The sequence below is a fragment of the Orcinus orca genome, chromosome 19, assembly GCF_937001465.1.
Source record: "Orcinus orca chromosome 19, mOrcOrc1.1, whole genome shotgun sequence".
Lineage (NCBI taxonomy): Eukaryota > Metazoa > Chordata > Mammalia > Artiodactyla > Delphinidae > Orcinus > Orcinus orca.
This window is the reverse complement of record NC_064577.1, coordinates 35,293,263-35,317,805: the sequence shown is the minus strand read 5'-3', so window position 1 is coordinate 35,317,805 and position 24,543 is coordinate 35,293,263. Positions and strand designations below refer to the sequence as shown.

At 41.7% G+C, this 24,543-nt stretch overlaps 1 protein-coding gene and 1 non-coding gene across 2 annotated transcripts; one reads left to right on the top strand and one right to left on the bottom strand.

Annotated features, from left to right (window-relative positions):
• Window positions 1-6,915: 6,915 nt before the first annotated feature.
• On the bottom strand, window positions 6,916-16,853 carry KPNA2 (karyopherin subunit alpha 2). Its single transcript, XM_004275624.3, has 11 exons — window positions 16,696-16,853; window positions 15,261-15,358; window positions 14,971-15,108; window positions 13,058-13,146; window positions 11,891-12,159; window positions 11,530-11,624; window positions 11,170-11,433; window positions 10,745-10,978; window positions 10,321-10,503; window positions 8,681-8,830; window positions 6,916-7,267 (listed from the first exon to the last, which is right to left on the bottom strand). The coding sequence occupies exons 2-11, from the start codon at window positions 15,333-15,335 to the stop codon at window positions 7,175-7,177; spliced, it is 1,590 nt and encodes a 529-aa protein (XP_004275672.1). The 5' UTR covers window positions 15,336-15,358; window positions 16,696-16,853; the 3' UTR covers window positions 6,916-7,174.
• A 3,815-nt stretch (window positions 16,854-20,668) lies between these two features.
• TRNAR-CCG (transfer RNA arginine (anticodon CCG)) lies at window positions 20,669-20,741 on the top strand. Its single transcript has one exon. It is a non-coding gene; the product is annotated as a tRNA-Arg (tRNA).
• The last annotated feature ends 3,802 nt before the right edge of the window (window positions 20,742-24,543 follow it).

Below are 24,543 nucleotides of genomic sequence, written 5' to 3'. Positions count from 1 at the left end.
ATTAGTTCATATTTGTCAAGTTCCTTAGGAAGCTCAGGCCAGGATGCTATGGGAAGTCCAAGTTACTGGGATTCTCGCCACACTCTTTAAAAGAACATTCCCACATAAAAAGGCTGGGGTAAGCCAGAAAAGAGCTCATAGGAGCGTGTGTGTGAATAGTGAAGGCGTCCTTGGGAAGTGCATTTGAGACCATAAAGAAAGAGAGTAATACTTTCCAACTTTCTGGCCCTCCTCCTATTCTCTAGAGCAGGAAATTATTTAAAGTATTTCCTGAACAGCTGAAGTATGTTAGAAACCTGCTAGCATTCTCTACATTATCTCCAGGAAATAGACCCCGAAGAATTTCTTTGCAACAAGAAACTATTTGGGCTCTGTTGCTCATTTCCACGTGAATGGGATGGATACTCTCATTCTGGGAACTGGAGATAGCAATCTTGTTAGATCATTTTGATGTCATACTCAGTGTCCGAAAGAACATTCCCTGAAAGAGAACTCTCTTAGCGTGTGTGTGTGTGTGTGTGTGTGTGCGCGTGCATGTGTGTGTGTGCGTGCGTGTGTGTGGAGACAGAAACTTTCTTTGCCAGGTAATTTAGCATCACCAGTAATAGCTCGCTAGTTATCTAGTTACCCCCACTTAATCTCCAGGGTGGGGTAAGAATGAGGTCAACCTCTTCTGTTTTAGGCAGAATTCTAGAATGTGCAACAAAAGGAAACTGATTAGTCCCATCCCACCTCTAGAGATTTGCTCTCTCCAAGGCTTGAGCCCACAAATCTCTCAGGGTGGGGGTCCACAGGCATCCTGCCCCCCAAGCCAAGTTTAAGCCTCCCGAGCAAATCGATGTTGGGATGTTGGTGAGGTCACGGGACGGAGAGCCATCTGGGAGCCAGCTGTGACTCTGGCTAGCAAATTCCCCCAGCCTCCTAGGAGAAGGGCAAGCATGATTACCCCAGCAGAAATACCAGGGGGAAATGGCAGTCGTTACATCCAGAGCAAAGCACAAGGCCTAGAAAGAAAGCCAATTTCTGAAGAGAATGACAGATTTGATTATGCTGGTGAAGGCCAGGCAAGTTCCCTGCTTCCTTAAGAACAGTTAGGAACCACTCCCCCTGCGGCAGCCGTGCTCAGGATCCAACCCTGGGAAGTGTGTGATTTGCCTCTCGGAGACCTGGCAGCAGGATGGGGAGCCAAACAGTATTTTTGTTGCCGCCCGCCCTCTGGGGCCTCCAGGGAAGCCAAACTTGAGGCCAAAGAGAGAAATACAAACCCCTGCCATCTTCTCTTGCCGGGGACAAAGGCACCACATTCTTCGTGTGCTTCATCATGCTTTTGGAATGAATGTCCACCAAATGCCATCTTTTAGGGACAGCAGTTAAAACTCCCGTTCAACCTGAGCTCTTCAGTCAAATTACAGCTAAATTCTTGGCCTGAGGTCTTAAAGGACTGCGTGAAGCGGGCTCAGATGGTGACGTTAAAGAAAATAAAGCACGCCTCAAATGTGTAGAAAATAAATTGGAAAGATCTACACCTGAAGTTTCTAATATTTTGAAGGTGGCTACACCTTTAAGAACCTAATTTTCATCAGCCTATGAGCCTCTTTCTCAGAAAAGCTCATACTCATGTATCTAACAGTAAACTTTGCATACGATTTCAGGGGTTCATGGGCCCCTTAAGGTGTATCCTGGATCTCAGGTTATTCACATTAAAAATTTCTATCTCTACAATCTACTATGTATAAAACAAATAAGCTACAAGGATATATTGTAGAGCACAGGGAATATAGCCAATATTTTATAATAACTATAAATGGAGTATAATCTATAAAAATTTTGAATCACTATTGTACAATTAGTTGTACACCTGAAACTAATATTGTAAATCAACTGTACCTCAATTTAAAAAATCCAATACTGTTCATGTGTTTAAGTAAATGCCTTGTGGTTATATTTTTTCCTTGTTTTCTTTTTTAATAAAGTTTAAAATAACTTGAAAAAAAAGAATTCCTATCTATGAAAAAATATACAATCCAATGGTGGGACTTTAGGCTATTTTAATCTTTGTGGTGTTGTATTTTTTAAATTTTCCAAAATTAGCATTAGTTTTGTAACTAGGACAAGTTATTTTACAAAGTTACCAAAAAGAAAGAAAAGAAAGAAGTTTCATATTCACTAAGTTAATATTTCCTTGGAATGACAGACATTGGCTGAAAAGATGGTCAAAAATGTAGTGGGGGGATACTCACTGGTCACCTAAAAGTTTGGTCCAAGCCAAAGAGTTTGAAAAGGTCTTCTCATTTCTACGTGTTTTCCCACATTTCTCCTGTTGTCCAACAGTTTTGCTAAAAAAATCATATGTGTCTTTCGTAGCTACAATCAGAACAGCCTTCTGATCCTTAGATATCTATATTATCCTTCAACTTTTCATTCATTTTGAATGAATTCAAAGTTTCTGATTCATCCAATCCTTTCTCAAGTTCCCTTGTTTTTGTGGCTAAGCTTCCAATATCTCTACCTGAACCTGTTTTCTAAACATCCAACCTTTTTCAGAGCAGAAAATACAGCTTTGTTTGACTGTCTCACTGTGAAATGTTTGCTCACTTAAGGAACTTTATATCACTCTTAAGTAAAGGCCAATTTGTTGTCTATAGTGACAAGTTTCTAAGCAAACCATTACCAAGCTGGCTTGGGTGGCTCAGATGGGGCTGTTCTCATGGCTGGTGCCCCAAATAAACTGCTCAACAGAATTCAGAGAAAGGGGAATGGGGGCGGGGCACAGGAAGAGAACTCAGAGCTCTTGCAGGGTTTAGCTGCAAAGGCCATCCCAGAAAAAGCTGGTGAGCCTTGGTCCAGTTCCAGTTTGGAAAGCTCTGGCAAGCCTGTAACAAAACTAAAGGCTGACAGAACATCCAACGTTGGGATAGACTCCTACCATTGAGTACAGAAACAAGCCATGTAAAGTCTCATGTTGATGTATATCTGTGACTGATTAAAGGGGGAAAAAAAGGGAGAGTAATAACAAACTTAGTCTAGGAGATAAAATGTGCCAAAATAGAGGCCTGTGGAAGAACTGAAGGAAAACTTTGCTGTTAAAAGGTTGGGAATAGCTTTTCTATGACTATGATACTTAGCTAGGATATTAATACTATATAGTAATTAGTACCTGTACTACTTTAATAGCCCAAAGGTCACTCACTCACTAAAATACAGTAGAGACAGATTTTGAACTCAGGCTGATCTGGCTCCTAATTACTAGTCCATTCCATAGCACTACCTCTCCAAACTAGGACAGGGAAAGACATTTTTGATTGTGAAAAGCGTGGGGGGAATGAACAAACTGATCAGTTTAAGAGGGTTTGGTGACTACAACACCTACACAGTGTTATGAAACTGTCCCAAATATTTAGGAGGAACTGGGCATTTGTGGACACCAGAATTATGCTTTCAAACTATGCCCAAAACATGCCATTTAACATACAAGTGTTCAAAATTAAATTGCTCTTCTGCCCTCAAAAAGCCCTACTTGATAGCTTGAGTGTTTTTTATCATCTTTATTAGCTGGGGTTAGGAAAGTTGAATCAGCGATGTTACTAAAACACTTTTCACGAACACTTTCCCTTGGGGGCGGGGAGCACCGCATGATTTGGCCAGGTTTTGTTAATCACAAATTAGGTCAACAGCCCAACCTCAAAAGAAAGAACCATTAATGACATATTTCAAGGGCTTTGCAAAATCAGCCAGCTGGGTCTTGGCAAGCTTCAGCAAGGGTGGAGGGAGGGAAGGAGTGGCCAGCTACACTTTCCTTAATGGCCTTCTGAACTTGGGGTCCTGTAGCTCACAAGGTTTCCAACTGCCCATACAAACAAAACTGAAGACTTTGCTTCCACTGCTATTTAGAATGGAAAGGAACCTGCCACTTTGGTGACCACAATTTTGGTTTTAATTCTTGGTTCTGAGAAGCTCAAAAAAATAAATAAATGAATAAACAAGAGCAATTTAAGAGGCCTAATGCTGAAGCAAAAATCCTATTCAACAATGAGGATTTACTGTAACAAGAAATTATCCAGAATTTCTTTTCAGTGATGCAGCCACAGAAACGTTGAAGAGAGGGACGGAAAAAAAATCAAACATCAGTAAGAAAAGGAATGTTTATTTCCTACCTTAATTCTAAAAATAGTTAAGTTGCTTGATACCATTTAAAGCCAAGATACAATGTAGCAATTTAAAGAATCAGGGACTTCCCTGGTGGCACAGTGGTTAAGAATCCGCCTGCCAGTGAAGGACACATGGGTTCGAGCCCTGGTCTGGGAAGATCCCACATGCCGCGGAGCAACGAAGCCCGTGAGCCACAACTACTGGGCCTGCTTTCTACAGCCCGTGAGCCACAAATACTGAGCCTGCGTGCCACAATTACTGAAGCCCGCGCACCTAGAGCCCGTGCTCCACAACAAGAGAAGCCACTGCGATGAGAAGCCCGTGCACTGCAACGAAGAGTAGCCCCCGCTCGCCACAACTAAAGAAAGCCCACGCACAGCAAAGAAGACCCAACACAGCCAAGAAAAAAAAAAAGAATCAATACTCCGGGAAATATTTAACACTGACGTTCAATCTTCTAATGATAATGTTAACTTTTTTTTTTGGCTGCGTGGCATGTGGGATCTTAACTCCCCAACCAGGGATCAAACCCACAGCCCCCTGCATTGGAAGCACATAGTGTTAACCACTGGACCACCAGGGAAGTCCCAATAACGTTAACTTTTTAAAGATTTTTGCAACAAGCAAAATAAGTGTCTGCAGTTTTTACTTTTATATTTCACTAAAATTCTGTTGTTACCTTCCCACCCTTACTTACAACTAATACAAAAATCAAACAGGGCTTCCCTAGTGGTGCAGTGGTTGAGAATCTGCCTGCTAATGCAGGGGACACGGGTTCGAGCCCTGGTCTGGGAAGCTCCCACATGCCGCGGAGCAACTAGGCCCATGAGCCACAACTACTGAGCCTGCGCGTCTGGAGCCTGTGCTCCGCAACAAGAGAGGCCACGATAGTGAGAGGCCCGCGCACCGCGATAAAGAGTGGCCTCCGCTCGCCACAACTAGAGAAAGCTCTCGCACAGAAACGAAGACCCAACACAACAAAAATAAAAAAATAAAACAAAGGTCTAGTCTTAAAAAAAAAATCAGTTATAGGCAAAGATCATTAAAATCTTAGACATTTAAAACTGCTAGCTTAAAAATGTAGTGCATTAATAAAAGCAATTTAGACATTTTATGAAAGAGGGAAAAATTGGTGGCTGTACAGTGTTTTATCACTTTTTAAAATCAAGCTGAATATAAAACCTCAAAAAATACCTAAGATTTTACAGTTAAGTTCAATAAGAACATACAAATGGCTCTCTGGATTTTAACTCCAAGGAAACTAGTATGTTAAGAATTTTATCTAAAATATGAAAATGTATTTTTAGAAATCAGCTGCCTCCCGTCCATTACTTCACTGAGTCATGCCTTTACGCTAACAAATCCAGGCCTTGTACTCTTATCAAAGTGTGTATTACACTAGTCCCTTTAAAGCCATAAAGCTCCACCTACCTTAAAGCAAAAGCCTAGGATGTCCAGGTTTACTTCCACATTTTCTCAAGTGAAAGACTTCTGGATGCAGCAACCAAGAAGGGACTTATGCTGGGGAAAGGGGAGGGAAAAAGGGGAGTGGAACACGAGGTAGGCAGGGAAGGGAGGACAGGCTGCAGAGCCGCAGTCTGGTTACTTCTCTCCTCCTCCCCCTCCCACCCCCCCCCCACCCCCGCTTTTATAAAATATTTATTTTTGGCTGCGTTGGGTCTTCATTGCTGCACGCAGGCTTTCTCTAGTTGCAGAGAGCAGGGGCTACCCTTCGTTGTGGTGCATGGGCTGCTCACTGCGGTGGCTTCTCTTGTTGCAGAGCACGGACTCTAGGCACATGGGCTTCAGTAGTTGTGGCTCGCGGGCTCTAGAGCGCAAGCTCAGTAGTTGTGGTGCACGGGCTTAGTTGCTCCGCGGCATGTGGGATCTTCCCCAACCAGGGATCGAAGCCATGTCCCCTGCATTGGCAGGCAGATTCTTAACCACTGTGCCACCAGGCAAGTCCCAGCTTTTATCTTCGGTGGTGGAAAAAGGCAGTGGAGGCTTTGCTCATCACTTTTCCACCAGTCAAAAAAGCAGCCAAAAATAAATTTAAAAAAAAAAAGGCAGAAACTAACAGTTGTACTTTAAAGATGCATTTTCCTGAGACTTCTCGGATACTGTAGCTAACACTCCACCCCCCAACCCCTTCCTTTTCTGCTAACAGCATAGCAACTCTTTCAAGTAGTGGCTTTCACAACCCAGGCTGCACAGATGGAGCACCTGGGGATTAAATTAAAAACTTAAGTACACTATTTCAACCCCACCCCTTACCAATTAAACTTTCCCAGTTGTTGATGCCAAGGTGCAGCCTTGAAACCACTTTCAGCCTTGAAATTTCAGAGGAATGAATTCCACTTGTAGCTCCAGGAGAAATTTATGATTAAATTTAAGATTTTTATCCCATCTCCCTGGCCAGTAAGCCTTGAGAAGACATTGGCTCAGGGCTTCTGCGAAATTTTATTTGTTCTTTGGTGAAAACTTGTGAAAAAAATTTTTCTTACTGGTGTGAAATGGATGTGAAGACTGGAAGTGCCAATGGCCATTTTCACCAACCAAGAGGGGAAGCAGCCTGGAGCAAAGCCAGAATTCAGAAGTGGGCAGGAAGTTATCAATCTTGTATCCTTGATGACATAACAAACCTTACATTAAATGATGTCTGCAACCAAAACTACACCCCTGGTTAGAGTCACATCCGTTCAATTCAGCTCCCCTTCATTTGCAGCCTTTAAGAGCTCTAAATTAGAAAGTAACACATCGGCATGGTGAAGTAAAGAAAAGGGTGGAATTTAATCTTTATTTACAGGACACTGCAAGATATGAAATTCCACAAAGAAATAAGAAACCCATTGAGAGGAGAAGCTTCATACAGTATGTACAGTTTGGAACTGTTCAAGTATAGTTTCTTTGTAAAAAGTGCTACAATGACAAACCACGTGTAAAGAGTTCTTAGTAGAGAAACAGTAAGACAAACTTCTACCAAACATAGTACACAACAAACAACTTTATGCCTCAGATGTACAATCTAAAAGTTGAAGGTCCCAGCAGTGCCATCCTGAACTTGGAATGTATACCCTTCAGAGGTAGTTTCTGGCACAACATTTTGATCTTCCTCTTCCTGGAAGTATTTAAAAACAAACAATATAATCCCATAAATATGGCACATTTCTAAGAGGTAGCTGCCTAGAAGTCTATATTTACTTTTTTCTTCTTTTATCTCAATTTATTTAGGCTAAAAACAAAAATAAAAAAAAGTTTACACATTTCTCCCACCTCTGGCAACCACCAATCTGTTCTCCATATCTATGAGCTTGTGTGTGTGTTTTTTAACATTCCACATATAAGAGAGATCTTATGGTATTTGTCTTCCTCTGTCTGACTCATTTCACTTAGCATAATGCCTATAAGGTATTCACTCTTAAAGTCTTCATTTGTGTATTTCACCTTTAATCCTGAAACACACTTCAATATCTCAAATAGCAGAGGGAGGGATACTGAACTTGCCTGAGAGGGGAAGATTCTGAATGGGTTAAGAAATGCTACTACAACATGGATACAACTAGAGATTATCATACTAAGTGAAATAAGTCAGAAAGACAAATACTGTATATTACTTACATGTGGAATCTAAACTACAACACAAATGAACCTATCTGTGAAACAGAATCACAGACATCAAGAACAGACTGGCGGTTGCCAAGAGGGAGGGGGATAGGGGAAGGATGGAGTGAGAGGCTGGCGTTAAATGTAAGCTATTATACATAGAATGGATAAACAAGTTCTTACTGTACAGCACAGAGAACTATAGTCAATATCCTATGATAAACCATAGTGGAAAATAATATATACAAAAAAGAATATATATGTATGTATAACTGAATCACTTTGCTGTACAGCAATAATTAACACAACATTGTAAATCAACAATACTTCAATAAAAAATTATAATACTAAAAGAAAAAAATTTTTAAAGAAAGTTTCTACAATTAACAGAAAAATAGAGATTTTTTTAACCTGTCACTTTGCAGTAGGCAAGAGCAAAACGGATTAGGCCAGAGAATGGCTGTGGGGTCGGCCTACTTCTCCAACTCCTACACAAACTTAGTCTCAAGATTCCAAGATTCATGGGACTTCCCTGGTAGCACAGTGGTTAAGACTCCGCGATCCCAGTGCAGGGGGCCCAGGTTCGATCCCTGCTCAGGGAACTGGAGCCCACAAGCATGCCGCAACTAAGACCCAGCACAACCAAATAAATAAATTAAACAACAACAACAAAAAAGATATTCTAAGATTCGTGAGGCTTTTCATTCGAAAGTAAATTGGTGACTTTTTAATATCTCAAGTTACAAAGATGGTATTGTCATCAAGCCAAACATTAAAGGTGCAAATATGTATGTCATCTCCTACTTACACTAATATTTTACTGTATTTATCAGGGCTCATTAAAGAAGTATGAGGAAAAAAAAATCTTACGGGCTTAATCCTAAGTGTGTATTTTCCCAGTGCTTATTAACATTACCAGCTTACTCACCTCCACAGAGAAATACTTCTCAATCAAGCTTAATGAAGCTTTGTACACAGACTCATTTTCATGGTTTTGTAGAGCTTCAATTTTGTCCAAACCTCCACATTCTTCAATCATTATACTAAGTTTCTCAGTTTCACCTAGTTTCTCAGCAGCCTAAAAAAAAATTTCCAAGTTTAGTAGCTTAAACTTTGAATGTTCTGTTTTAATGAAGAAAACAATGTCTATGTTTGACTATCAATATATATCAGACAGAAATAAACACAACAGTTCCTTCCATAATCCTATGAGATAAAACTATCTCCATTTTTATCTACATTTTACATTTTTTAAAAATTCAAGGGAATCAGACCTGTACTTGCTCTTAGCAACTACTTCTGTAGCCTTCAGCCACAACGATCATAGTATAGTTCTCAATCTTTTCTGTGCATCAAAATCACCTCGGCAACTTTAAAAATGACGGTATATCCAGGTTCAATTGGTCTGTGATGGGAATTGGAAACTACTAGTGTAAAAGCACCCCAGATAATCCCAAAATGTATGTAGTCAAGGAAGAGAACCATTGTCCAAGTGTAAAGAGGGCCTACGGTATGTAAAAACAAATTCCCTGGACTAGATTATTTGATGATATCAAGAACCTATTAGGTGTAAGAATGACATTGTGGCTAAATATGTTTTAAAGTTCTCAACTTTTAGAAGAAACATAAATTTTTAAAAATGAAATTACTTACTTGCTTCAAAATAAAATTTTAGGGCTTCCCTGGTGGCGCAGCGGTTAAGAATCCGCCTGCCAACGCAGGGGACACGGGTTTAAGCCCTGGTCTGGGAAGATCCCACATGCCGTGCAGCAGCTAAGCCCGTGCACAACTGCTGAGCCTACGCTCTAGAGCCCGTGAGCAACAACTACTGAGCCCACATGCCACAACTACTGAAGCCCATGTGCCTAGAGCCTGTGCCCCACAACGAGAAGCCACCGCAATGAGATGCCCGCGCGCACCGCAACGAAGAGTAGCCCCCACTCGCCGCAACTAGAGAAAGCCCGCACGCAGCAACGAAGACCCAATGCAGCCAAAAATAAATTAATTTAAAAAAAATAAAATTTTAGGTAAGGTGAGTAGAAAAAGAGGCCAAATGTTGACAATTATTTATGCTAGGTGATGGATACACTAGGGATCATTATTCTAAACTCAACTTTGATATGTACAAATTTCCATAATCTGAAGTTTAAAGTTGTTGAGTAAGACCTACCTACCACCAAGCACTATGACAAGTGCCCTGTGCTAGCATGCTTGGATCAATTAGGAACGGAACCAGAAGAAAAATATAATTAACTAGGTCATTCAAATTTAATTTCACCAAAATTCAGTATGAAACTGGGGAATTAAAAACTCTTGACAAAATAAATAGGTATGAATAGTGTCCACATATGTACCTGACCTCAATTCAGGTGACATCATTCACCTGTCATCTCCTTTATCTCTCTTACAATCCGTTGTCACACCTTTTATCAAGAGTGTGGCCCCCATAAATGTCTCTCTGATTCTGTGGCCCCCTGAGTAAGCTCAGCTGCCCCCACCCCAGTCACCTTCATAGCAAACCAATTATCAAGTCCAAATTCAAACACATGCCACCTTCTTAAGACTTACCTGAAAGATATTTGAGATGGCATCCAGAATAACCAGAATAATTTTAGTGTCTTTCGCAGTTAGGAGGTTCATCAACGGTTCTATTATGCCACAATGAACAAGGTATACAATCTGCTCAACTGTTCCGCCGCTTGTGTAGTTGGTCACAGCCCATACAGCTTCCTTTTGTGTCTTAAAGTCGGCCTAATTAACATAAGGAAACAGGTTTATTTCAGAATGGTCATAAAAATAAGATTCCAAAAGTACTGTTTTAGAAAAACGGTGACTAAAACTACCAACTGGTTCTATCCAAGCTTAAGTAAAAGAAATGACTATTATTTAGCAAAAGCAGTTAAGTACAACTTTACATTAGTACATTAAGAATCTACCAAGTGCCTGTCCATAAACACTAACAATCCCTTATTAAGTCCTAAGACTTCATTACCTTAGAGAGAACGCCAACAAGGAATGGAACTAATCCATGATTTACAACTTGCTGTATCTGGTCCTGGCGGCCAGCCGTGATGTTTGACATTGTCCACGTAGCTTCCTTCTGAATATTAGTTTTGGAGTTCGTAAGCAGGCTGGGAAAGATGGCAAGTGCTCCTGCATCTATTACAACCTGAGTCTGTTCATCTGTCCCAGTGACAATATTCCCTATGGCTCTTAGCGCGGGAGTCTGAAAAGGAAAAAAATGTTGACGCTGGCGGTTATCCTTTATCTTTTCCAGCACTGCTCAAAATCTCTATACCCTAAAAGTTTTGACAAGTAAGAAGCTCATTATATGGCCTAAAATAGACAATATGTCAATATTAGTACCAATTGATTATGCTCCTTAGAGTTTATATTCTCACCTGAAAGTTAACTTACCACAATTGGCAATTCAGTAGCTCCTAAAAGCTTCACAAGTTGGGGTACAACCCCAGTTTTCACAACCATTTCAATCCGTTCATTTGGACCATCGGTAAGGTAGGAAATAGCCCAGCAGGTATCAGCTAAAACTTCTGGATCATCGTGATGCAGGAGACGAACTAAAGTAGGAAGAATTTGCTCAACAGCATCTAAGGGGGGTGCAGGATTCTTGTTGCGACAAAGATTTGAAAGTGTCCAGGTAAGATTACGTAAGTAACCACACTAGGGGAAAAGAAAAATGCAATGAAGTGCTCTGTTTTTTGAGAAGGTGGGAAAATTAGAATCAATGAATAACTTGATGTATGTTAAGTAACTTACCGCTAAAGATGACAAATCAGGAACCGCCAAAAGTGCCAACAGCGGGTCAACTGCACCATACTTGATAACCAAGTCTCGGAAAACTGAGCCATCACCTTTAAAAAAAAAAAAAAGGCAAAAGTTAACCGTAACTGCTTGTTTAGCACCATCAATTTCAGTGACTGAGTGCACCAGTGTCTTGAAGCAAAGAAAACACTCTCAGAAATTCCTTAAATTAGATGCCACTTCCACCCCTTATATGCACTGGAAGCAAGTAAGTTCAAAACCCAACACAGACGTCACTATTACTTATGACAAGGCACTTCTACTAACCTCAGTATGACTGAAGACACTCAGTCAAAAGAATCTTAAATCCAAGTACCTGCAATGTTTCCTAGAGCCCATACAGCTTGTTCACTGATGTGAGTGTGGGGAGATGCCAACAGAGAAATGAATGCTGGGATAGCACCTCCATCTACCACAGCCTTTGTCTGTTCTGATGTCCCGGAAGCAATGTTAGTGAGGGCCCAAGCAGATTCAAACTGAATGGGACTACAATCAGTTCTGCCCAAGAAGGACACAAATTTTGGAATCAAACCAGCCCGGATTATGCTGTCTATAGGGGGCTGTTTTTCCCTGGAAAGCAGCTTCCTAAGGATAAGCAAAAAGAGAAACAAAAATTGAAGGTGATTATCAAAACACATTCATATAAAAAAAACAATTTAAAAAAAAAAAAAAAACAATTTAAAATGCAACTCAAGAGTTTAGAACTTTAAACAACCTTTTACAGTAAAGCACTAAATGCTGAGACATTCTGGAATTTAAGAGGAGCTGAGCAGACTGGCTGCATGGCGCTACCATAAGTTGCGTCGTAAACTACTTTTTTTCCAAAACTGAGATATTACCAATAATGTAGAACCTTCTCTCTGCATCTCTGCAGAAATCTACTTTAGATCTTATCACTTTTTAAAAACTTTGACAATCTGATAGCATTGCACTCTCATTGTTAATTTGCATTTCTCTGACCACTAATGAAGCTAAACATCTTTTCCATGATCATTTGTCAACTGGATTTGCTTTTCCCCACGCTGTCAAGCTACAGAAATTATTAATCCTTTCTATTATGGATATCACAAATATTTGTGTATGGTGGAAGATAAGAGTCTACATATATTTATTTCCTAAATGGATGGACCATTCTAAATAAATGGGATAGCACCTCCTTCCCATTAGCTATTAGGGATAGCTAATCCCACTTCCTGAATAATTCCTCCTTTCCCTGACAGACTTGAAATGCCACTCCGACAAAAACTTTGTAATTTTGTTAAAAAGTACACCAAAAGGTTAACAGTGATTATCACTAGAGGTAGATGGAATTTAGGCAATTACAGAAAAATTTACATCCTCCTAAGGGAAGATTCTAATGAAAATAGGCCTAGGCCTGGCTTAAACTTTACTTTACCCACACCACCTGCTCATCACTTTCCCACCAAAAAATGTAAAAAGGCTGATTTCTTAGGTTACCCATGCTATAGCAGACAAGGCTTACCTAGCAGCTTGAGTAGCTTGGAGCTGGCTTTCCAAATTGTTGCTATTTATGCCTTTGACAATGTCATCAACAGACCAATTTACAGTGCCCTACAAGAAAATGGAATTAATTTTGCAAATTATCATTTTCAAGATTAAATATAGGACTTCCCTGGTGGCGTAGCAGTTAAGAATCCACCTGCCAATGCAGGGGACACGGGTTCAAGCCCTGGTCCGGGAAGATCCCACATGCCGCGAAGCAACTAAGCCTGTGCACCACAACTACTGAGCCTGTGCTCTAGAGCCCGTGAGCCACAACTACTGAGCCTGTGTGCCACAACTACTGAAGTCCACGCGCCTAGAGCCCGTGCTCCACAACAAGAGAAGCCATTGCAGTGAAAAGTCCGAGCACCGCTAATGAAGGGTAGCCCCTGTTCACTGCAACCACAGAAAAGCCCATGTGTAGCAACGAAGACCCAACGCAGCCAAAAATAAAGTAAATAAAATAAAATAAATTTATTTAAAAAAAAGGATTAAATACAAACAATAAAATCCCAACCCTAAGTTTATAATCAGTTACTAAGAGTTTAGCCCTACATTAAAATTTGCCTGTTAATGAAATATTCATTTTTAATATGTAGAACAATTCTCAAACTTGGTGTCATGATTAAACAAAGTCTCAAGTAATGGAGTATCCCAGCATTTAGTCACTAGATAAAGTATCTGTGAACAACTTTAAAAAAATGAATTAGAGCACTGTGAAGGTTATTCCTACCTTAGTCTAAATCACTTGTATTTAGATATGCTGGGATTTTTCATATCTAAGTTTGTTATCTATTCATTTCCATAGTAGTGTTACAAATATAAATGTATAGGTTGTGATCATAGGTTTGAGTTAACTGTAGCATTGCTTTGAGAACCAATGCTACAGTTAGCTCAAAAAGACAGTGTCCCTTTCTCCCTATAGGCTTACAACTTAACAAGGAAAATGTGACAAGCAAACAACCATATAATAAATGGCTATATGTATAACACTATATATATATATATATATATATATATATATGGTGTTATATGTATATAGTGTTATACAGAATTTACTCTCCTTTTTTGGTGCAGAATGGGGTGCTACAGGAATTCTGAGAAGGGAGCATTTTTCCTGTTAGGCTAACCAAAGAGTGCTATAAGGAGAAGATGGGATTTGAGTATAAAACTCGAGAAATAGCGCATAGGTGGAATTCAATTAAAAAAAAAACTGATAAAATACGGAGCGCTAAACTAAAGCATAACATGAAAAAAAGTAGGAAAGTGCCCAATATCTTTGAAAGATGAAATACATAAATTTGAAAATCTAAGATGGGTCTAATTTACAAAAAACCTTCAAAAAATAAGGATTTAAAACCATAAAGTTTCTAAGATGTTTAAAGCAGAATTTTAGGAAAATTTTTAGGTAAGTAGTATGTGGCACAGAATGAAGGGAAAGATAAAATTAGGAGACTACTGAAAGTATTTCAGTACTGAGGAAAAAGACCTGAATAAAGCTGGTGACAAGTATAAAAAATAGAGAACGAAGGAAGGAAGGAAGGGAAAGAGAAAGAGAAAGAAAGAGGTAGAAATAAGATGGTTCTGGACATGATTAACTTTCAATTAACAGTTAAATGGCCAGGTCAAGGTATGAGCTGGCAACTGAAAATGCAGGGAAACTTGAAGGGAGATCAGAGCTAAAGACAACCTTAGGATCAGCTTCAGTAGATTTCGGAGGGTGGGCAGGAAAAAGACAACCCATCAGAATTACTGCCGGGGAGCACACAAAAACAGATCTTCACATTTGATAGTTAAAACCACAAAGCTAGGAATGTTAATTTAAATTTCTAAGAAAAGCCCCATATTGATTTTTCTGGGTTTACCGAAATTCATAAGCTAAAATATCCTTACCTGGTTGTTGCGGTTTTCCTGCAGTGGAGAAGCAGTATCATCTGGAAAAGAGCTGACATTTCTCCTTTTCAGCATCTGGTCATCCTTCTTAGCTTTCCTGAGCTCCACATTAACTTCTATTCGGCGCCGCCTCATTTCCTTGAGAAAAGACAACATATTATCTCACCTATTACAATCAGTTTTTGTTGCCAAGTGAGGGTACTTTTTCAAATTCGCTCAAAATTTTGACCCCCTTTCCAAATATATTCCCGTTTAAAAAACATCATAGGAAAGCAACAGAAGGTACTCACTGTACTGTCTTTCCCCTTGTTCTTGAATCTGTTAAGGCGGGCAGCTGGTGAATTAGCATTCTCATTGGTGGACATGGTTATGAGACAAAGGGAGAAAGCTGTAAGATGAGGGAGAGAAAAAAATTTCCCTTTTATCATTTTGTTGTGCAATAAGATGAGCATTAATGGAATTATCAAACACATATTGAGTCTACATTTCTATATGAGAGGAAGAACTTCCTTTTTCAGCACTATTAAACAGCTTTGGCCAAATGATCTTCGGCCCCTCCCCTCTGAAGGGCTGATAACTTCCTGGAGCAGTACTGTCCACCAGAAATATAATGCAGGCTGCATAAATTTAAGTTTCCTAGTAGCCACATTTTTAAAAAAGCAAAAAGGAACAAAATGAAATTAACTTCAATAACATATTTTATTTAACCCAACATATATTTTCTCATTTCAACACGTTACATCAAAAAATTACTGAGATATTTTACATTCTTTTTTCTTCGAGATCTTGCAGGGACTTTAAGCTTACAGCATAACTCAATTCAGACTAGCCACATGCGTTTGGGGACTACCACACCGGACAGTGTGCCTCCAAACTCTATATGGGATCTATAAATAGTTAATTGAAGACAAAGTAGGGGAAATGAGGTTACAGTTAAAATCTATGTCTTAGGGGCCATAAATTCCGATCCTCTGGAGCCTCTACTGTCTTTAAAAGGCCCAAACAGGTACATTCTCCACGTCTGAAAATTTTTTTAAAATCGGATTCATCATTACATTGTGGAGTCTTTCATAAAATTTCCTGCCCACCCACCCTGAACACCTGCGACGCAGTTCTGCATCTTCAGCATCTCGCATACATTTTCATTTCCAGAAATTCTGAGCGAATCCACTAAATTAGGCTGATTATCAGCTGTGCTTCACTCAAACTCAGCTACTTAAGAGCATTCTCCAAGAGAGCACAAAAGTAAGTCTTCCTTACAAGTGGCTATCTTTAATTCCATTCTGTTCTTTTACGAAATTGTGACACAACCAAACCTGGGCCTACGTGTTAAGAGACAGAACTTGCAACTGCCACCTCCATCTCCAGTCCCTTCCCCTGCCCCACGCCCCCAGCCCCGACCCCATTTCGGGGAAGCAGCAGCGGGAACGGGCGGAGGAGGAGCCAGAGGCGCTGGGCCCCCTACCGAGGCTTTCCTCTTCGGGCCTCACTCTGATTCTCTCTCAAAGACAATCGCGGCTGTTCGGAGGGCCTCGAGACCTACAGCCAAGCATCGTGCAACGCCCGTCTCGCCAACGAACTACGCCCCCGAGGCCTCGTTAACCAGAGAGGCCAAAGCCAGGCCCGGCACCTACCCCGGGCCTCCCCTCCCGCCGCCTGCAATCCGAGCGCGGCCTTGCGGGCCAGCCGTTGCCGCTCGGGCCGGGCTGCGGCCTCAGTTCCTACCTACACAGCCGGCTCAAGCTTCCACAGGAGGCGGTGCGGGGCGCACAGGCTGCGGATCGACTGCGCTCAAGACGTCCACCACGGTCAGCCAGAGGACGGTGTGGCTCGAGCAGCCGGCCGGCGCGATTTAAATTTCCCGGTGGCCCCGCATTCCGATTGGCTGGTTCGAGCTTACGCTATGCGCCCATTGGTGGATTTGAAAAACACGTTGGGGCGGGGGTCAGAGGGCCCCGAAGAAGAGAGGATAGCATCGCGAGATAAGGGAGAGGCCGGGCTATCCCAGAGCGCCTTGCAGTTCGGAGGAGAAAGACTCCAGATCCCGGCATGCAGCGCGAAGGGCCAGTTCCCAGTCAGCCATGGCTGGAGCGTTGGCTTTTAGCAGTGGGTTTATGCCTGTATGGTGAATGGTAGTTTCCCTAGATGTTTGCCTTAAACAAGTACCACAAATGATTCCCAAAATAATTCTCTTTCAAAATCTTGATATAGAAATATATTGCTATGCATTTTTCCCCTGATAGGACTCAGAAGGAACTTGGCCGGGGTTTCTGGCCATCAAGGAGGGGAGGGGTAAGGCAGATATGTGCTGCATTTTTTAGGTGGTGTTGATGTTGTTGTTTAACTTGCGTCATGCAAAAGACTGCATAGAAGGCATACATATGGTAACAAAAGATTTATTATGCCTGTTTCTCCAGTCTTATTTTTAATAATTTCAAATACAGTAGAGCTGCAAATCTTTATCCATATTTGCCAAATGTTAACATCTGCCACATTTACTATTTCTTTCTCTATGTAAATATATATACACACGGCTTTTACATATTACTTTTTGAACCATTTGAGAGCAAGTCTGAGACATCATGTCCCTTTACCCCTAAATATTTCGGCTTATATCTTGTAAGAATTCTATTATATAACCACACCACAATCATCAAATTCAAGACAACTGAACTTTGATGCGATTACTTATTTATAGTCTGTGTTCAAATTTTGTCAATTGTTATAGTAATGATCTATGCTATATTTTATACATTTCTGAATGAAATGTTTGTATTTTCTTGTACTTTTTAAAAAAGCATCAATGATGGTTATCAGAACCTCAGGATTATGGGCCACTTTGTTGTCTTTTTGCAACTTTTCTGTATTCTGAAAAGGGTATTTTTAAGAAAAGCTGTATTGGCTTATTTTTTACTATAGATAAATTCAAACAATTATCTTCATCCCTTCTCGCAGGCACTTTTGCCAGCCTCACTCATTGTGTAGCAGCTATGAGAGTCATAGGAGGTTGATTCTACTCCCACCTAACCAATCAGCACAATCCTATCTCCCTAAATGCAAAAATGTGGAAGGATTTCACCTCCAAACCAGTCACTACAAGGCATTCTCTTGGCTACTGTGAATGGTTCTGGGGAAGTCATGTGACCTAAATTCATCCAGTTGGGAAGCCTGTGCCTTTTGTTTAATGATTAGAGGTTGGAAAGCAGGCTCTGTTCTTCTGAACGGAGAGATGTGAGTCCTAGAAATCTGAATTAGACAGTTGTAGAGAAACCAGGATCAACAGCCTGCCTTACCTCAGAAAGCTGCTTATATGACTTTGAAATTACATCATCCAATACATTTCCTTTGTTGTTTAAGCTCGTTAAATTGGGTTTTCTTTTTTTTTTTTAATTTATTTTTTGGCTGCGTTGGGTCTTTGTTGCTGTGCGTGGGCTTTCTCTAGTTGCGGCTAGGGGGGCTACTCTGTTGCGGTGCGCAGGCTTCTCTTGTTGCAGAGCACGGGCTGTAGGCGCGCGGGCTTAGTAGTTGTGGCGCACGGGCTTAGTTGTTCTGCAGCATGTGGGATCTTCCCGGAGGAGGGTTCGAACCCATGTCCCCTGCGTTGGCACGTGGATTCTTAGCGGTTGGATTCTTAACACTGCGCCACCAGGGAATCCCCAAATTGGGTTTTCTTTTGCTTGCAAGTATTGGGTACTATGTGCCCAGAATTGTTCTAAGTGTTTTACCTTTATGAATACATTTAATCTTCACAACACTGTGAGGTAGTATTATTACTTGTTCCATTTCACAGAAGAGTGGGTGGTTAAGTAACTTGTACAGGTTCGCACAGGAGTAAATGGCAGACAGGATTCAAACCCCGGCCATCTCATTCCAGGATCCGTGCTCTCTGACCACTATTCTGTGCTTGCACCTGAAAATAACCTGAAACAGAAGTAAAATGTCAAAAGTGAAAGTTGCCTTTGAAAGATACAACCTTGTCCTGGGAAAGCATACACCCCCAACTGTTCCTATTGTAGTTTGGATGGAGATTCAGGAGAGGGTCTGTCTGGCCTAAGCCAATCAGTACATTCCATCTCCCAGACACAGGAATTTGGTGATAAAGATGTAACACAATGCAGTAAAATATTTACTGAGACTTTTGTGAGATATCCCCTCTCTTCCAGTGGACTGCGTGCTCTGATGATGTGAGCCTGAGAGTGAAGCTGCTCCAGAGAAGCAAACCCAAGTGTGCCCAAGTCTGAATAATTATAGTTTTACCTGTCAGTCATTCTTTCAAGAACTATGTTCCACTGAAAAAGCAGCCAGTTTAGCCTGCAACTCAAACACTGAACAAATGTTTTCCTCAAGAGAAAACCATTGAATTCTGTGGTAAAAGTGATTTATGCATAATTCCCATTTTGTCACACAAAATATTAAAAAGATGTGTACTCAAGGGTCGAGATTTAAATTAATAATTCTTATAGTGTCATCAAGGATGTTCTTAAGTGAAGCTGGCCCAAATTCCCTCCCCTCCCTCCACTGCACAAAGGTGAAGAATAACGATTATTGCTTAGTGTCACTGCCTTGATTCGCTGTGTCAGTTTTACCCACCATTGCTTCTGCACCATCGTTGCTATATGATTATTTATTATTCACTAATAATGTCCTAGTTTTTGTGAAAAGCATTTCCTGGATGACTCAGGATCCACAGGTAATAAAACTGACACATAACACACTGACACATAAGATTTGAAAGATGCACACCAAAATGTTAATAGTGGTTAACTCTGAATGGTAAAATTATAATCAATTTCAATTTTTGTTTGGCTTACCCCCATTTTATACAATTTTTTAAACGAACAGGTATTATGTGTCTAAGAAGAAAACGAAATCGTGTATTTTTAAAAATAACAAATGCAGCACCTTTATATGCAACAAGCATACAGATACTATGCATGGAACCAGAAAATCTCTAAATCTTTATCGAAGACCTAGCTTTAGGATAAAAACAAAACAAAATTCGTATTATTTTGTATTTAGGGACCTCGTTATATTTATTTTCCCTTCAATTCGGAGGGAAAGAAGAGATGGGGAGAAAAATGTTTGTAGGTGAGTGGGGGAGAAGGGCAGATTTGAAGAAAAGCCTGTTCACCCTGCAAACTCCCAACAGCTTCCAGCACATAATGTTATCCAATTAACGTACTTTGAATAAATGCAGGGGAAAAAAGGGAAGGAGGGAGCTGTTAGGGACGGGAAGGTTGGGGGGATGCGGTAGGACCTCACCCCAGAAGAAGGTCGCAGGAACTCTGCAAAATGCAGAGGCCCGGGACCGCCCTGGTAAATAGAATTAGAACGGGGAGAGTCCAAGCATTGGAATTTTGTTTAGAGTTCCCCCGCCCACCAAGTGCGCCTAGTATACTGCCAGGACTGAGACCCTTCCGAAAACCCAAGAGGAAACAGCTCCCCCAGAGACACCCAAAGCCGCCCGCGTGCGGGCCACGCAGTACCAGGGCAATGGGGTGGGGCAGATCCTGCGCATGCGCGCGGAGGCTCTGGCGGCGGGACGGGTCGAGGGCGCAGGAGTGCGCAGGCGCATGCTGCAGGCACTGGGGGCGGCTCCCAAATCACACACCGCCGGAAGGGAGGCCACAGAGCGCGAGGGCGGTGCGCGATGATGGCATTGCGTAAGGGGATGGTGTGAGAACGCGGATCCCGTGGTGACCCAGTGGCCTAATGGATAAGGCATCAGCCTCCGGAGCTGGGGATTGTGGGTTCGAGTCCCATCTGGGTCGCACGGAGATTAATTTTGATGGAGAGAAACGCCCTGATGAGCTCAAAAGTAGATTTTGAAATGTCGTAATTTCGCTTTCTCTACAGCGATCTCGAGGGCTATCCTATTTACAAATTAGGAAATGCATCTCCGAGTTCTAACAGCACTGGAATTGAGACCTTGCAAGTGAAAGCTAAAATCTGACCCAAAAGGGGAGCATTTACTCTTGCTTAGTTTATACTGATCTTTAAAAGAGAAAAGCCTTAGGAAACAGCAACTGCCAACTGGACAGATGGCATCATTTCTTTTTCTATCTTTTAAAAATGGGTTTCATCATGGGCAGCCACACGTGCAAAACTTCCTCCCCATTCTTATCCCAAGGGGTGTGTGAGCAGATTCAACTGTGCTGGGTCCAAACATTTATTTCCAGTACTAAGGAGAATATATAAGCAACTGTGTTTTTATCTGTGCTAAAACATACAAATACAATAAATATAATTTATGGTTTCTGCCCCTAAAGTATAATGAACAACAAATTGTAGTTGGAACATAAGGTTTGTATGTGTGTGTGTGTGTATTTAATTTGCAAATTACTGTAATAAAAGAAATACAATCAGAGTTTAAGTTTGTCAGACTGGTTCAGTTGACTAGCTTGAAAAGTTTAAACTCTTCTTCTAAAACTTGTACAAGAGGAATATCGAGGAATAAGTCCTACTTCTGAAAAACAACTTAAATACTAAGTGCGATGTGGTATCCTGGATTTGAGTCTGAAAAAGATAAAGGACGTTAGTGGAAAAACCAGTGGAATCTGAATACATTCTGGAGTTTAGTTACCAAGAGAAGAGTATGCCAATGTTGATTTCTTAGTTGTAACAAGTGTACATGGTAATATAAGATGTTAGCATCAGGGGAAACTGAGTGAAGGGTATATGGGAGCCCTCTGTTCTATCTTTGCAACTGCCATGTAAATCTGAAATTATTCCAAAATTAAAATTTATTAGAGAAAGAACCCCTAAACAATCAATGGGGAAATTTAGCTGATACCTTTACCCCCAACCCTTCTTTTTTCTTTTTTGGCCACACCGTGCAGGATCTTAGTTCCCCAGACCACCCATCAAACCCGTGCCCCCTGCATTGGGAGCGCAGAGTCTTAACTACTGGATCGCCAGGGAAGCTCCCCCCACCTTTTTTAAGATTAGGAATGTAGGGCTGAATTTAAAAACCGGAACACATTAACAAATAAATAAGCCCAGGACATAATTTCCAGCTGCATTCTTGGTACCTCAGCGCTGACGGCCACATTAGGTCCTTGCTACAGTAGGTGCTCAAAAAATCGGAGCTGCATTGTCTCCTGCCTCCTACCTGTAGGCAGCATCTGGGGACAACGGAGAGTGACAATGTCTCTGTGGTCCAAAGGCAAGATTGCTCTCGTACACAATACTCAGCCTGAGGACTGGGCAGGACAAACTCCTCACACGTCCTCCCCTCTCTGGGCTTCTGACTGGCCTGCTCAGCCTCCAGCAAGCTCACTCTCCCACCTCATTTCTCTCCTACAGCCTCTCCTCTCAGCCCAGCTCCTTCTCTCTGGCAGATGTTTTGTGACTCATTCACCATAGTTCATTTGGCTGAAGTCAATGCCTACTGAACACCCCACATTCAAGTCATTCCATGCAAATTCCACATTTTCCTCTTCCCTCACCTCCATCATCTCCTCCGTGTTTTCCCTCTTCTGTCTCACATGAAGAGATGTCTCTCCTCCAGTCCCAGGCCAGTCCCTCCCTCTGATTTTGCTTTGAACCCCTCTCTCCTCAGGAAACTTGTCTGACACTTAGTAAACACTCAGAAGGTGGAAGCCCGTTAATTCCCCCCCTTGACTATGTCTTTCGTTTGCCTCTACTGGCTGTTTCCTTTGAGCCTCAAACATTCTACAGATTCTCCAGTCCTTAAAAGCTCACCCTTGGTCCTGGGCACCTGGCATGAGTCCTGGGCACCTCCCTCCATGCATTCAGCTTGCCTCAAGGGCGGCTCCTGAGTCCCCAGGGTCTCCTTCCCTCCACCTGCCATGTTCTCTTCATTCCTCTGTCGCCGGCCACACTCCTCCTGGAGAGGGACCTCTTAATTGGCAAATTTAAGAAATACCTTTCAGTCATTTTCTTGCTTGACTTTGACCTGAAGTTTGAAATTCATTTTATTTTTTATTTATTTATTGTTTATTTTTGGCTGCGTTGGGTCTTCGTTGCTGTGCACAGGCTTCCTCTAGTTGCGGCAAGCAGGGGCTACTCTTCATCACGGTTTGCGGTCTTCTCATTGTGGTGGCTTCTACTGTGGCAGAGCACGGGCTCTAGGCACGCGGGCTTCAGTAGTTGTGGCATGTGGGCTCAGTAGTTGTGGCTTGCAGGCTCTAGAGCACAGGCTCAGCAGTTGTGGCGCACGGGCTTAGTTGCTCCACGGCACGTGGGATCTTCCTGGATCAGGGCTTGAACCCATATGCCCTGCATTGGCAGGCGGCTTCTTAACCAATGCGCCACCAGGGAAGCCTCCGGCCCTTTCTTCTTGAAACACACCCTTTTCCCAGGCTTCCAGAAGAATGTGTTTTTTCTCAGTTCTCCAGTCAATTTCTCAATCTCCTTTGCTAGTTCCGTCTTGTTTCCAACAATGGAAACAAACCAGCCCAACCCAAGCAAAGCAAATGAGAATTCATTGGAAAGACATGGGGAAGGGAAGTGCTTACTAAACAGGGGGGCAAAACCGGAGGACCAGTCGTGGGAACCAGCCAGAATAAGGACACACCAATGGACCCCCAAAAGCAAGAAGCTGGAAGCACAGTGACTCTCAGAGCCAGGGACAATTGTCAGGAGGCCACCACTGCTGCCATCATTGCCCCTTGTCACGCAGCTAGACCTGCAGTAAGTGCCTCTGATAGTTTTCTTCATCCTAGGGTCACTTGCTCCAGAGTCAAGTTTCCCAGGAAAAGCTTACAATTGGCCCAACTTTCTCCCGTTGATTCATGGGGCCACAAAGGAATCACCCTCCCACCAATTCTTCCCTAAAAGGGGAAGAGGTAATTCCGTAAAAAGAAAAAGAGGCATGAATGCTAACTAGCCATGCAAAACACCGGCACCTATCCTCAGCACAAACGTTGTACATTTTATTTTGAGTATTCCATATTAATTGTTCCACCATGACTGTTGATTTTAGGTGATGTAGACTGGTTGTTTTTTTTTTCTCATTCAACTTTGTTTTAATGAGTCTCAAAATCCTCTGACACATTTTTGGTCCAGTTGCTTCCATTAAAAAGTTCTGATTTTAAGAACTAATAACTTAAAATTGCCACAGACACACACACACACACACACACACACACACACACGGTCCACAAAACGTTCTCCCTTCCGTCTGAAAGTTTTACGATGCATTGTTATCATCAACCAGGCTCATACTATTAAACTTAAATGGCCCACTGAGACAGTTCTGAGACCGTTCTTCCACCACTGATTAAGACTGGGGTGGCAGGTATTGGGGATAACACTCGTTTAGCCTTCTGCACTTCTGGGCAGACCTGGTAACCTTGCCATCCTACAATGCACAGGTTAGCCCCATAACAAAGAATCATCTGGCCCCTTGTCTAGGAACTGCCTTAGAAGCTTGACAAACAGGGATGGTATGACTATATTATTGATGGACCTCATGAAAAACATTTTAGGGCCTTACTAATTGTCCCCTTTTTTATCATTTTTCCTTTGTCCCCAAGCAATCTCAGGGGCAACGTGAGGAGTGGGTCAAAGGGTACAATATTAGTATTGTATTAGTCCAATTTTTCAAAA